Consider the following 15928-nt stretch of genomic DNA (forward strand, 5'->3'; position numbering starts at 1 on the left):
GTTTTCGGCAGCATGTTTAAATGATATAGCACTATAAAAAGGGCAACAGTACCACTATACAAGAAGACACATAACGAATATACCGCAGTCTCCCAAAACACGCACCACACACTTCATACCCGCTACACACTATACACATGGGAGGCCGTCCTTATATAGTCCTGGCATTTAACAGGACATTAATTAATCAAACAAACAAACGTATGTTACACTTTACGTATATAAACCTTCACTACACAACCCAATCGAAGACAAGAGTGACACTGGCAATGAATGTTGCTACAACATACTACATAAAGATGAATAAACAATTCTAGTGATGTATTTTTCAAATTGTATTCCCTCAATACATTAAATGTGCATAATTGTTCTTCATGCATAAGATATACACGTGATAGGACCATCATTAATTACCTCAATAATGTTTTACTATAAACCAACTTATATTCGGGGCGACTTAATTTCATGAAGATATCTTCGCGAGTATTTAACTTAGCGATCAAGAACTCTTCAGTTCTACTTTTCCTGTTTTTGAAACATTTCACCGCGATTTATTTTCGTGATTCTTAATAATCGGAAATTAATCGCACGCAAAACAAGCTAGTTTACAGTATATGGTAGAGCCAGTTATTTTGGTGGATAAATATAAATAGATTTACGACATAAAATCACCAAAGGTCAACTTTTAAAGAATGATCTTTATAATTATGCTTAGGGAGTATACATGATTGACTTGTTATTTCGTGGATAGCCTTGCAAGGCAACAACAATCTGGTTCCCGCAAAATCACGAAAAATAATCATCCCCACGAAACAACCGGTTATATGGTATTCAAAGAGGAATGGTCCTTCGATATAATACTGATTCAAAAATACTGTTTAACATAATATAATATATATGTCACAACTTTATAACAATAGTAAAATGGGTCTGTTTCACTTTTCCCACAATTCAATAACAGCCGTAGGTCGCTGATTTTTTAATAATTAAGCCATACTGGCGAAAGTATTTTTGCACCAATGGCATACACAGCTGATTTATCATGTAGAAGTATACGGAAAATACAAAGACGTAGTCCTTGGAAAAATATAACAGATGTGGAATAATAGAATCTTTCCCTACCTAGAGGGTGTGACAACAAAATCACAACCCGAGGGGGTAATATATGAACGCCCAACCCGAGGCTTGCCGAGGGTTGGACATTCAGGAATTCCCCCGAGGGTTGTGATTTTGTTGTAACACCCTCATAGGAAGATTCTTTTTCTCCCACATACAAAAGAAAAAAGAGGAGATAATAGCCCAAACAAAGGCATTTTCACCGCGACATGAACATGGTTCCATCGTCTGCACGTCAATATTGATGACGTCATCGACAATGCATGCCACGGTCAAACCACATGAAGTCATGACATCACATAATTGTCTTTAGGTTCAAAAAGTAAGTGTGCGCAATTTGTCACACCCTAGGGATTGACAGAGAAATCTGCAACTGCTAAAACTGGTGACAAATCAGTGAATGGTGGGAGAAATCAACATCATGACATAATAAATTACATCCCAGTCCTTTCTGTATGGTGTAACTGATTGATATACAACGTAGTTTATATATCAATGATGATTTTGATAAAAAATGGAATGTATGGTTTTAATAAAACAATGTATCCACCACTATCACTGGCCATTGTTCAAACATTAAGCATCTTTTTAAAAAGGCACTAAAAGTATAAAATTATAAAAGATAATGATCATGTGAAAGCTATTCTTAATACAAGTATTTGTAAACTATTTTTTGATTCGTCAAATTAATTAAATTAAAAACAATAAAGTAAATTCAAGCACATAACATAAACTTTTAAAGGGACAATTCATTCACGCTAATTCTTTTACATAACCAAGAAGCAAAATATGGCATAAATGTATTGTTCTACATTTCTTATGAAACATATAACATAAGATATTGACAAATTCCACGTCATTGTTTAGTATTTTAATTGATACCGTTGTAATTACAAATCGTTGATCAATACGATTAAGCAGGTACAATATGTACGCTGTACCAATATCCGAGCCAAAGTCACGCACGTTAAACAAATGAACTACATAACCACTGTGGAGGTGATATAATGATTTTTTAGGCAAGACAATTCACCTAATAAGGTAAACACATTTCTGTAAGAGCGATTTCAGCTGTTCTAGATAAAAGTAGCATTACTCTACGAGCAAGGGACTGGGTTCGGCATACAAGATATTCGACCACAATGTGTAATGGCGGACAGCGAGTGAGTTTGAACATTTCACACGCATTTCACCACCATGGGATTTTCTGACATATCACAGTAAAACCGACTGATCTAATTTCCATTAGAACTGGGGGTTTTCCGATATATATACAAATTTTAATGTTCTCGTAGAATGAATTGTCCCTTTAAAATCTTCCGCAAGATTGTTATGAACAACTGACTGAAAAAAAGCTGACAATTTTCTATAATCAGTTTTGTTTGATTCTACCATGCTTGCTTTGGTTACAGATTTAGAATGTGGCAGTTATATCATATACATTTTGAAGTGATAATACATTGAAATAGCACCTGCCTATATAGAGACCACTATATTCTAACAGTGGCAACGTTGCCACATCGTCATAAATTCTATGAATATTTTGTATCATGAAAATAATCCATAAAACTGATGTCAAATCAACAAATTTTAGATTTTAGATTTTTAATTTCAACATTGATTATAAAAAACCAGTGAATTATCACCTCATTAATAAATCTAAAATTTAATGACACTTATGAATCAGCAGCTACGATGGACGGATAATTGAGGCCAGGTTCAACCACGTAACACCAATATGCCTATCAGGGCTTATTATCATAAATATATCATAAGCAAACTCTTCAACTTCAAAAATCTCAATAGAATAGCATTAACTTACTAGAATTTCTGCCCAAAGTTCTGTACCATGACGCTTCCTTCTAGAGAATATTGAACAAAGGTACTGGAGGCCAAGCAACCTAGTTTATACTTTCAATTTGTAAAATTACTTACATTTCACAAATGTATTTGTAGTTTATAGCATCCAGAATGCATGCTAACTCCCTTTTCAACCTTCATTCAAGTGTAACAACAAAAGACCATCAAGTTAAGTTTTTTTCTTTGTGAGACTGATATTTTTCTCCATTGCAGTCCATAATGTGTCTTACCAAATAGGTTTCATAATTATAGGACACTTCTATTAGAAACAAAATTTTTAAGTACTTGGTTTACAAATGGAGTCAGTCATATAAAGTGAAGCCGGCTGTTACAAAATTTAAAGTTTGGTGGCAGTATCACTGATGCAAATTTTTACAGTGTGAAAATACATAAAGAAAATATGCCATATAAAATTATGAAACTTTCAAAATAGTTGCTCATCATAGCAATGGAATTTTCCCCACTATCCTGATATATAATTCTCACTAACCTGAAATATATTTCTTACTATCCTGCAATATATTTTTAACTGTGCTACAATGCACATGTACTTCAATTTCAATGTGTAAATGATTTGATTGTTGCATTATAGATAATGCGCAATGTGTACAAAAAGAAATAAAAAGTAAAAAATTCAACAAACAACCTTATTGAATATACCTGTTTAAGCAGCAGATGATATAAAATCTCTTTAACAACCTCTGATGTCTACAATTTGAGACATATTGTTTTCTGCTCTGTATAAAAGTCCATTGAATCCACACAGCCTTCCCGTCCTGTCCCAGAATCCTTCATTCCACCGAACGGCATATTAAGGTCCCGTACCAACCAGCAGTTGGCCCATACAGTCCCTGCCTACAACAAACCATGGGTATTTTATATTTAATTTGGGCACATGTAGATGCATTTTGATCTATCAAAGTTAATTCCCTTCGTTTCACTCTGATCTGTCAGATCTAGAGTTACTTCCCTTCATTTCACCTGAAACGTATATTAGAGAGATTGGCAACTCCACCATTTTTACGATCGGCAGATGTACGTACCTCCGCATGTACTTTGGGTTTTTTAAATGGTTAAATACAGCAGAATAACTTTGATATGTTAAAAAGTTCAGTAATTTTCAGATGCTTTGAGTACGATTTTGGAAAGAATTTTTTTCTAATTTATATATTAATAAAACAAAATACACTTCACATTTTGAATGTTTGATTTTCTAAAAACCAGGTAAAATTACTTATATCAATGCTTTCAAAAATCATATTAATTAACATCAATTAGGAAAACTGCCCACATCAAACCATGATATAATGTTTAAACTTAGTGTTGATGCATAAATATCATGTTTAAAAGAATATGCTTAAAATTATTTAGCCAAGGGAAAATGCCTACAAACCGGAGGTCCCTCTGCCGGTCAACAAAGACAGAGAAGGAGAAGCCAAGGGAAGCAACTCTGACGGATCTAAATGTTGTAGGTATTTACTGAACATGGAATTTTTATTAGTCTTTATGAGTGAAATTTTCATATTCTCATTTGATGTAAAACCAGTGATTATATCCACTCTAAAATGGTAAAATAGTACGAAAGTTGTATTCAATATCTAGAGATGATTTTATCTTGATTTAAAAATTGTCCTTAATGTGGCATAAGCCTTATCCATCCTTTGAACAATTGGACCACCCTGTACAGAGTATGTCAAGTCAACACTTACATATATTGTGTATATATGGCGTGAGTTAAAATTGTTTTACTTTTTGTGCATTTTTCATGGCCCAAACAGTACTTCAATCCATATATATTGTAGGACATAAAGCCAAGGACATTTTTTGTGATGCAATTCACATTTTTTAATTCTAAAGATTTATATGACTCTTTCATATGTACATATGTAGGATAGAGCTATTCTACCCGAGGTTACAATAGCTCTATTCTACATAATTTACAAATGCAAGAATTATTTTCTCACATTGCACGTTGAATTACTTGCACGAAAGGTGAGCTAGGCAGCTATTTTGTGACAAAATCTTAACTTCTTAAATAATTGATCGATTTTAAAAATAAGAACGTCATTCGAAAGAGCTCATCAAAGTTTGGTTTATATTGAAAATATAAACAAGAAATCTTAGGTAAAATGGTTTGAATTGCAAACTAACAAATGAAATGGTAAAGAAATCCAACAAATCAATTGAATAGAAGGAAAATGAAGTCAACTTTGATGTGATATGGCGTCATCTCATTGTTTTTCAATTGTGACGTCATGGCTATGTAAGAATAATAGAATCTAACATGGGCCTGTCAGGTGGACAGGGATATCTCAACCCTCGTGAAAGATTTTGGTCGGTCAACCCGAGGCTTGCCGAGTGTTGACGGTCAAAATCTTTCATGAGGGTTGAGATATCCCTGTCCACTTCACAGACCCATGTTTGATTCTTTTTTCCCCATACTAAGTAGTAAAATGACGAAATTCCACTTGGTTTCCAGCTTTTTCATCGCGCCATTATCGCAGGAACGTCATTATGCATCAAAATTGATGACGTCATCTTCAATGCTCGCCCAGTTACGCAACTTGAATTGATGACGTCACGTTATTGTCTAGCGCGTGAGAGCTGTCTTACACACACACACCCCCTCCCCCTTTGTAAGATAGAGATATCTTTTCCCTAGCAACCGCGGGATATCCCTCTGAACTATGGGAGAAAGATTTATCTTACATAGCTGTCTTTCATGGGACAACTCTATCTTACATGGCCAGCTATGAGAGAAAATTAATTAAGATGCTCATTGATAATGCTGAAAAGTACCAACTAGTTTGTTTTTGTTTTTAAACATAATATTTAAAGTTGTCAGGGAAGATGCAACCTTATAAGAAATTTTTTGTGTGTTTTCTATATTATCAGATATTTCAGCAAACTTTCTATCATAAGACTGGGTTTCCATTGTATTTCGTTACCATGAGAACAGGAGACCAATGGAGTTACCTGTATTTTCCTGGAGACTCTGTGGAGACGGGAAACATCTTGAGTCCACACTGTCGCTGCCAATCCATACTGTACATCATTTGCCTTCACAATCACCTGTCAATAAAAGAACAAATAAGAGACCAATTAAAAGACTAGTTCAATATTATAAACAAACTAGGTTTCCATAATCACTTGTTATATAAACGTAAAACAACACAAGTGTTATCTTTCTATTCACCTTTCACATTTCTGTACTGTCGGTTCAGGAATGATTAGAACAATTTCATGTAAGACTTTTAAGTGCAACCTTCCAATACACTTATAAAAATGTCATTTTACTGAAAATATTTTCATAACATTTCTTTATTTCCGTAGACAAACAAAAAACAATATCTCTTCATCTGGGTCTAAGACAAGTTCATACTCATCTGATGATATTTTCATAATATTTTCCTATTTCCATAAATATAGATAAAGTAAGATCTCTTCCTCTGTTTTCCAAAATAATATCATACTGATAATGTTTTCATAATATTTACATTTTCCCATAGATACACATAAAACAATACCTCTTCCTCTGTGTCGAAAGGTACAACACATGTAACAGGGCCGAAGATTTCTTCCTTCATCAGACGCGAGTCATCCTTCAGGTCTGTGAATACGGTTGGCCTCATATAGTATCCCTGGTAACAAAGAAAAAATTCAGATCTTCATGCAATCAACGGTTTGAATAATATAGAGTTATCTGCCCTTCTGGATAGGAATTGCATGTAAATATTATGTCATAATTTTGTGAGTGACAGTCATCTTATTCTTTTTGGTCTTGAAAAAATTACATATAATCAATACCTACATGCAAGGGGCAGATAATTTTGTAATATGCGAAGACGAATGTTAATATTATGTCATTATGTTGTGAGCGACATGTCTTATTTTTTTTGTTATAAAATAATTACATATAACGATACCTACATGCAGGAGCAGATAACTCAGTAACATGCAAAGATGGAATGACCCCGACAGTTTAATCAAATAAGAGATCCCAGGGCCATGAATTTCACGATTGTTGTACAGGGTCTTCTATCTATGATGAGTATTTGATTCTATCACATCTGGGCTTTAAGCAGTAGATTTTTTTGAATTTTTGTCAGTATTTGTTACCCCTTTTGGTACCTCCCATAACCCCCTGGGGGATGGGGGCATCATAATTCTCTATTTTAATCGGCCTTAATAAATATGCCTTTATTTGCTGTATAATTTTTGGAGAAGAAGTCAAAAATGTAAATTGTATATCAGATTCTGAACCCTAAATATTTGCCATATTCTCATTGCTTTCTTGAGTATCAAAACTTAAATAAACACATGAGTTACATGCTTTGTATAACACAAACAATCATAGGATCTTACATCCTTATATTCAGCTGGCAGGTCGAGAGATTCTTTTCCTTCACCACAGGCTATAGTGGCTCCTTCCTCCACTCCGACCTTCACATACCCTTTGACCTTCTCCAGGTGTTCCTTGCTGATCAGAGCCCCCATAAAGCTGCTGTCCTCTCTTGGGTTTCCAACCTTTAACTTCCTGTCAAGAAATTAGCCGTTTTAACAAAAGATTCAAGAAGGGTCTTGGTGTCACCAACTGAATTATCTTTATTGGTCAATGAACGATAGATTTTAACTTTTCTCTGATATACTTTCTTTCATTCTTCTATTGAAACAATGCTGTGGAGAATTAATCCTAACTCTACCTGCAGGCATTTTAACAAAATTTTTCAAAATCCAAAATGGCTGCTTGTCAGTCAAATACATGTTATTTTCTGATCAGTCAAAAATAATAGGAAAGGAATTAAAATAAGAAATCTCAGAAATATTCTTTCAGTGTATACGTAGTTGTTGTAAATAAAAGTCTTTTTCACTATCGAGCAGAACTGCAACATTTATAAAGATCATGTTCTTTTACACATTGCCTGTCTTCTTCATTTTGTCACTTATACAGGTGGATTGTTTTCAAAAATCTTCTCTCCCCCAACCTCCAATATCCATAAGAATTTCAGTACTTTTTAAAATTGTACATCAGTAATTTTTAAAACAAGTAATAATACTTTATCGGTTTTGAATACCAGTATCAAACCTTAAATGAAAGTAAAAAATATTTAGGTATTTGTAGATGTATGCTTAGATATAATACAACTTGTTAGCATTATTGATGTCCACATACTTGGTTTCCTCTACAAATTTCTTTAGGAAATCCTCATAGGCAGGCTTCTCCACATATATACGACTGGTGCACAGACAAATCTCACCCTGGTTCAAAAAACTTGACCTGAAATACAAACAGAAAAATTTAAAACTTGCTGCATTTATATATACCAGCAAGCTAATTCTCTGCCTGATATTTATTATTAAAGATGCTCCACCACCGACAGAGCATAAACAATACTCATCATTTGAACAATAATTGGTGTGGGTAATCGTTTATATATGTGTGTCTAATTAACACAAAAAAAATAATATAAAATAATTTACTCAATCAGTTTTCATTCCATATAGGGCATAGTGCAATGAAATTAAATTATTTTTTTTCAATTTCAACTCTGAAGTAAAGTTAGAAGCTCAAACTTGTCAATGGTGGTAATGGTGTAAAGTAAGTATTTTTTGTAACTGAAAATACTAAATTGTCTGCTCCTGTTTTGATAGAGCAAAAATACCATTTGTGAGCAGTGGAGCATATTTAATGTTGATTTATTTTATAAAAGCAAAGAAATGTCCCGAATCTGACAAACAATAGCAATTTCTGTGATGTTCATGTTTTTTTTTTTTTTTTTTTAAACAAACTTTACCTAATAGTTGTAGCGATGCATTTTTCCATGTCAGCATCAGCGAAGATCACTGCTGGATTTTTACCTCCGAGCTACAATGGAAAAGTCAAGAGGTAATTTCGGCACCTTAAATTATCCAGTACGAAAAGTCACAGTAAAATGTGCAGGTGTATAATATAAAATTATTCTCCAATTGTATATTACAGAGTTATCTTTCCTTGTTGGTGGGTATTGGTGTTTACGTCATGCATGCAGCATTTGTGAGCATAACAATATATATTTTGCTGAGAAAATGACATAATTTGTGCTTTCAAAGTAATGATGTCACAAGTGATACGTACCCACAAGGAAGATAACTCTGTATGCACGAAATAGGATACAAGTAGAAGTGGTAAAAAATGTTTGTCAGGCGTAATTGCCACTCCATCGATGTGGGATGGGTCAGAAGTTCAGAACAGGACTGAAAAGGACAGTGAGGGAACAGTACACAGTACAGGACGAGGATGGTACAGGACGAGGATGGTACAGGACGAGGACGAGGATGAGGACGAGGATGGTACAGGACGAGGATGGTACAGGACGAGGATGGTACAGGACGGAACAAGAATATTTTATACAACAAAGTGTAGTGGGATATGACTGGGTCGAACAAAGGTGACCAGGGAGCTCAATCGGGAGAGCACTCGGCTAGAGTTCGGAGGGTCACGGTTTCGAATCCAGGTCTGGCTGCTACATTTTCTCCTCTCGTGTTACACAATGTGCCACTACATTTCATGGCTTGAGATAGGTTATATTAAAAAGAATCACTTTATGAACATACTGTACCAAGATAATCTTGACATGGATAAAAGTTCGGAAAACTGACAACCAGGACAAAACATCAGGGAATAATTTTGATTATTGATTAAATAACCTGGATCCTGTTGTCTAGAAAGTGTGCATACTTGTTGGTTTGGGCTTGGGACGCAAGTGTTCGATGTAACAAGGGGCTAATGTACTGAAAAAAACACTTTTAACATTGCATATACCTGAAGTATATTTTGTTACATATTCGTTAATTTCAACATATTCAAACAAATATTTTAGATCGAGCAAAATTAAAGTAGCTTACTGTAGTTTCGTGTCTGCATTAATTTTAACATATTCAAAAACATATTCTTGATCAAGCAAAATTAAACTGGCTTACAGTAGGCCCTTAACAGTAACATATAGTACCTCCAGTGATAGTTTTTTGCTAAACGGAGCAGCTGAGGTCTTCAGTCGTTTGGCTGTCACAGTACCCCCTGTAAACGATATCAGGGGCACATCAGGGTGGACTACGATAGCTTCCCCCGCCTTGGGCCCCACACCGAACACGAGGTTGATCACACCAGGAGGTACACCTAGATTGAAAACAATACAAGGATAATATTACACAGTTTGTTATCGACCTAATATAGAAAATATTGGGTGTCTAAAAGAAAAATTATATCGGGTGAAAACAACACAAGGATTTTATTAGAAACATAGTTTGTTAGTGACATAATATGGAAAAATATTGGGTGTCTACAGTGTTTTTCCTGCCTATATATTTGGGGCCGAAATAAGACCCCATTCCCAATTGTATTTCTTGTTATTTTTTCCCATATCTATGTCTAAATTTCCCAAATCAGTGAGTTGACGCCTATTTTGTGTGACGAAACGAAAAAATTACTGAAATCCCAAGTCTGAACGTCGTATTTTAGTATACATTCTTACACTTGATTCTTAGAGAAGGATAATTGTTTATTTCTACTTTTCCCAAAATTTCCATAAACACCGTTAAAATTTATCATTTCATACTTTTATCGCACAAAATTTCCCAATTTTCACTAGGTGGCAATTTCCCAAAATGCCCAGGAAAAACACTGGTCTAAAAGAAAATTGTATCGGGTGAAAACAACACAAGAACCTTTTTAGTAAGTTACACCTTGGTTTTGTTTTGTTAGTTTAACCTCCTAGTAACAGTCAGGGTCATGTAAGGACGTGCCAGGTTTCATGATGGAGGAAAACCGGAGTACTTTGAGAACAACCACCCACCAGTGTTTTGTACCTGGCAACTGCCCCATAAGGAATTCAAACTCACAACCGAGTTGCAGGGCTTGTGGTTATTTAATTGGGTTTCCAAGGAGAAATGATTTGATTTCTGATCTTGTTTTCTGCAGCAAATTACAATGGTCAATTTGCTGACATGATAGTTTTTTGTCGTAGTCAAAATTTTATTTATGAAATAAATAGCTGGAAACATAGGGACTTCACATAAATTTCCAACAAACAAATTATTTGCCTATAATGTTCCCAGCCATTGGTTGAAATGTTGGGCCAGGTCCCTGTGGTTGTAATTGGATAAACAACATTATACTCAATAAGTCTGATCATGAGACGATTATTTGTTAAAAATTCAATTTCCTCCTTTGAATCCACAATACAGTACTTGAAATCTTACCTGCTTCATTGAAGACTTCACACAGTTTCCATGCCGACACTGATGTCATCTCGCTGGGTTTGGCGACCACGGTATTACCAGCCGCGATGGCGGGGGCTATCTTGAATGAGAGTAGGTAAAGAGGAAGGTTCCAAGGACTGATCAGACCTGCCACCCCCACGGGATCCCTTACTGTGTAGTTCACTGCATTAGCCGCATTCATCACAGACGACCTATCATCAAATAATATACAGGGGTTCCATTATCTTTCAGGAGAGGCGGTACAATTGCAATTTCAGGGGGTACTTTTCTATACCATCTGTATGCTATCTAATGTGATTTAGCCCAAATCAGGCGGTACCACAGATAGGTTCAACCGGCAAAAGGTCCTGAGTACCCCCTGATATTGAAACCCCTGAATATATCATCGGAAATTGAAAATGTTTTAGTGTGACTAAATTCATATCAAAATTATTTGGTGTGTGCACTGTTATTTAGATTGGGCCCGACATAAATCCAGAATTATATTCTGCCTTTCATTAGACACTAAATTCATCATCCCATGAAATCGACCAAAGCAAGATTCATGCAATCCTTAAATATTGCTGATTGCCTCTGTGAGGGCAAGATCATTTTTAAAAAGACAGTATATATAATCATGGTTTATACTTGCTCAGCTTGGCTAACTAAATGGATAACTTTGTTGTATTTAGTAACCCTTGTTTGTTTTAAGGTTATATAGCTCCATACTTTTGGAAAAACCCATGTCATTTTTTTCTAACAGGTCTTATTTTCTTGCATTTTTCATGAAGATTTCAAATCTGTGAAGATAAATGGGTGTTCTCGAACTACTTTTTGAGATATTTGAGCTTGAAATATACCATCCATGCAAATTTGCTGACCGAAAATAGAAAAGTTCATAAAATTATGTTTTCTGTAATATTAGGGTGAATGTAGTCTCGATCCTGTTGATTTTTTGTCCTAAATTTCTTACGATAGAACAATATACAAAACTATTTTATTTTTACAAATGCTAACTAATCTTTGTTATTTCCCAGGACCGTTTCTATACGTAATTACCATGTTTTGCCATATTTTCGCCTGTAAAAAATCAATGAATAGGCCAAAAAGGAAATGAAAACCCATGTCAATTTCACAATATTTGTATATGATATGCCCAAGGTAATATGTTTTTCAAATATCATATAAAAACACAGGGTCCTCGATCAAAATTTCACAATTTTGTAAGCTTGAAGTTTGTAACTCTCAACCCTACCCCCATTTCATCTAGTGCTAAGATGGGTTATATTTGACTATTTTTTGAAAATCATGCCGCAAAAAAACATTCCACATCAGTTCATACGTTTTTGTGATATTATATCTGGTTTATGTCTGTTTGTTTTTATGATTTTCTCCAAATTGTGTGTTTAAAGGAAATGCGTATGCGATTTTTTTAGAATTCCGGAATTTCGGTCCGGCCGGGTCCCGTCTTATGATTTATAGCGACGAACGGCATTTCCGGTGTTTAAAAATCCATTCCCATTTACGACAGGGACCGCAAAAACCTCAGAGATATCATATAATTTTCACTTCACTGCTTTTATTTGATTTATTTAATGATTTTAAACATTCAATATTATATGTAGACAATTTTCACCTATTGAAAAAATATTCAAGTGTGATGTCGTGGTGTATCGGAAACCATTCTGGAATTCAAAACAACCTCCGCAACTTCCGGTATAGCGTCAAATGAATTGGCGTGATTTTCAAAAGTATGGACCTACCTTAAGGTGACAAAGAACAAACAGTACAAATAGTGTAAACAACTTCAATTTCTGTTTATTACTTAGCTTGTCCAGTTCACCAGGAGGTGGCAAACAGGCACAAGTATCGATAAGTAATACAGTTCACCAGGAGGTGGTAAACAGGCACAAGTATCGATAAGTAATACAGTTAACATCAACACTGTAATCAGGTCAAAATAACCCAATAAATCCAATACCAAATACTGCAAACTTGATCGTTTAGTTATAAACAGTTGACTAGTACATAAGCCAATTTTTTTTAGTTCAATCCCTAGCAAAGTCTGTGAGTGGTGATTAAATCTTTGTAAATTAAATCATGCACTCTGTTTTACAAAATTTTGGAAAAAAACAACTTTCCAGCGTAATTTTACTAATTATACCTGTTTGTATCGTGTAAAACAGACGATGCAAACACACGGAAGTTGTGGACTGCCCTCGGAATGTCTACAGCCTTCGACAGCCACAACGGTTTACCCTGGTCACGTGACTCCAGTTCGACAAATTCGGCCATTCGAGCCTCCAACTTCTCGGCGATTTTCATCAGGACCTTAGAACGTTCCTCGGCTGATTTCACAGACCACCTGTAGGTAACACACAAATCTGAGTGACAGGCCATTGATATACTTGTTTAGGTTGATGTAAAGTTGATATCACACTCATAAAAGATGCTCCAACACCAACAGAGCATAAACGATATTCATCATTTGAACAATAACTGATGTTTAATCGTGTATATATGTGTGTAATTAGCATAAAAATATATGTACATATAAAATAATTTAATTTGCTTTTGGTGCATGCACAATGGTAATGGTGTAAAGAAAGTAATATTTGTAACTGAAGAAAATTACCAATTAGTTTGCTACGGTTTTTGACAGAGAAAAAATAACTTTCGTCAGCGGAGAAGCATCTTTAAGATACAAATCTGAACTATGACACTGTCTGAACAGAAATCTTGGGGAGTTGCTTAGAGATTAGTAGGGTTGCCACTGACATTAATTACCACTAGGCTGACTAGGCAGCAGGAACAATTTGTGACTTTAAAATTATCAGAACAGTTACTGTGAAAGTTTATTACTAATTATTATATGGATGTGTGTTTTGCTCACTCCTGATTGGCTGAAACTACACTTTCTCGCTGCGTTACAACACGATATCAACCAGGAATTTTCGAACTATACATTGTGATGTCATCCCAGGTTGATATAAGATTCCAGAACCCCCAGGTCATACCCAAAAATATAGAAATCCTGAATGACGTCACAATCACTTCACAGGTTGACATAAGATTCCAATGGGTTCAGATCATACCCAAATAGATAGTGTAAAGGGAATTTCCGTGACGTCGAAAATCTATTGTGACGTCATCATTCAGCGAGATGTGACGGAGAGCAGCAGGTTTGCTGGAATCAATGTAAACCTGCCAATATTTGTGTGTACATTTTTCAGACTTTTCAAATAATAATTAACATGTATTACGTGATGTTTTCATTATTTTTTTTATATTATCAGCCTTCATTTTTCTCTTGAAATTATTCAACAGAACTATTGAGTATTGGGAAGAGGGGCTACTCATTATCATGAAGATGAAAAACATGTACATATACATGTAGTCAAATGGTTTACATCATGTAAATGCCTCGGGTAATATCACTTCCTCGAGTTAATAAATCACAGTATCCACAAAACAGGTCGATATTTGTATAGTGTCACACATTCAAAAGGCCATATTAAGGAAATGTCAAGAGTCGAATATACTGTATATTACTCGCTCACATCCCAAAAAATATACACATTGTATATGTATACCTATGTATATGTAAATGTACTCAACAAACCCTGCATGTTAATGAATTACAATTTTTCAATTTAAAATTGAAATGATTTATTTTAGTTGACATATCAGTTATCAGCCAATCATTTCATATCTTCATTCTTCAGAGAGTAAAGAAAAAATCAAGTGAGGGGATTTAGCAAGCTTAGACCTCCATTCTATATATGCTCACACAAACTATACATACAACCAGATCCGGACTTGAGTAAGTCTAGATCTACTACAACACATTAAAAGATACTATATTCAGTATATTGGTAGCCATAGACTACTTTACAGAATGATGACACATTTTTAAGGGACACATGCTCATTGGAAATACAATATCAATGTAACTACATTTTCTATGCTCACACAAACTACATACAACCGGATCCGGACTTGAGTAAGTCTAGATCTACTACAACACATTAAAAGATACTATGTTGGTAGCCATAGACTACTTTACAGAATGATGACACATTTCTAAGGGACACATGCTCATTGGAAATACAATATCAATGTTACTACATTTTCTATGCTCACACAAACTACATACAAGCGGACTTGAGTAAGTCTAGATCTACTACAACACATTAAAAGATACTATATTGATAGCCATAGACTACTTTACAGAATGATGACACATTTCTAAGGGACACATGCTCATTGGAAATACAATATCAATGTTACTACATTTTCTTAAAGTCACTTAAAGCTATAAATAAGTGTCACAAACATGACCCAGTTGACATTAGGTCAAAACGAAAGCAGGTCACGCTTGACATAACGTACGTTTTGAAGGCCGTCTTCGCCGCTGTCACGGCCTTGTCGACCTCCTCTGCACCACTGTCTGGAATCTTCGCCCATACTTTTCCAGTCGACGGGTCAAAACTTGGAACGTAAGAACTTGCAGGCACAAATTCCCCGTTAATAAAGTTTGCTACAACTACTTCCTCCATGGCTGACGGTGACAGGTGCTCGATATGTAACGAGGTATTTGATTGGATAACTTGGAAACTTCTTTTGGCGCTAATCTTTAAAAAATAACTACACCTAGTTAGGTGCATTCTTACTATGAAAACATCCTCAATAGTCGATCGGTTACTATCATTGA

General features: G+C 35.0%; 1 protein-coding gene across 1 annotated transcript; it reads right to left on the bottom strand.

Moving 5' to 3' along the window:
• Nucleotides 1–317: 317 nt before the first annotated feature.
• LOC138309804 (2-aminomuconic semialdehyde dehydrogenase-like) lies at nt 318–15786 on the bottom strand. Its single transcript, XM_069251021.1, has 10 exons — nt 15607–15786; nt 13379–13579; nt 11215–11426; nt 9966–10132; nt 8772–8842; nt 8150–8254; nt 7342–7513; nt 6504–6617; nt 5953–6048; nt 318–3831 (listed from the first exon to the last, which is right to left on the bottom strand). Exons 1-10 carry the CDS (start codon nt 15771–15773, stop codon nt 3685–3687), a joined length of 1452 nt encoding a protein of 483 aa, XP_069107122.1. The 5' UTR covers nt 15774–15786; the 3' UTR covers nt 318–3684.
• Nucleotides 15787–15928: the final 142 nt, after the last annotated feature.

Source organism: Argopecten irradians, chromosome 15 (assembly GCF_041381155.1).
Source record: "Argopecten irradians isolate NY chromosome 15, Ai_NY, whole genome shotgun sequence".
Taxonomy (NCBI): Eukaryota; Metazoa; Mollusca; class Bivalvia; order Pectinida; family Pectinidae; genus Argopecten; species Argopecten irradians.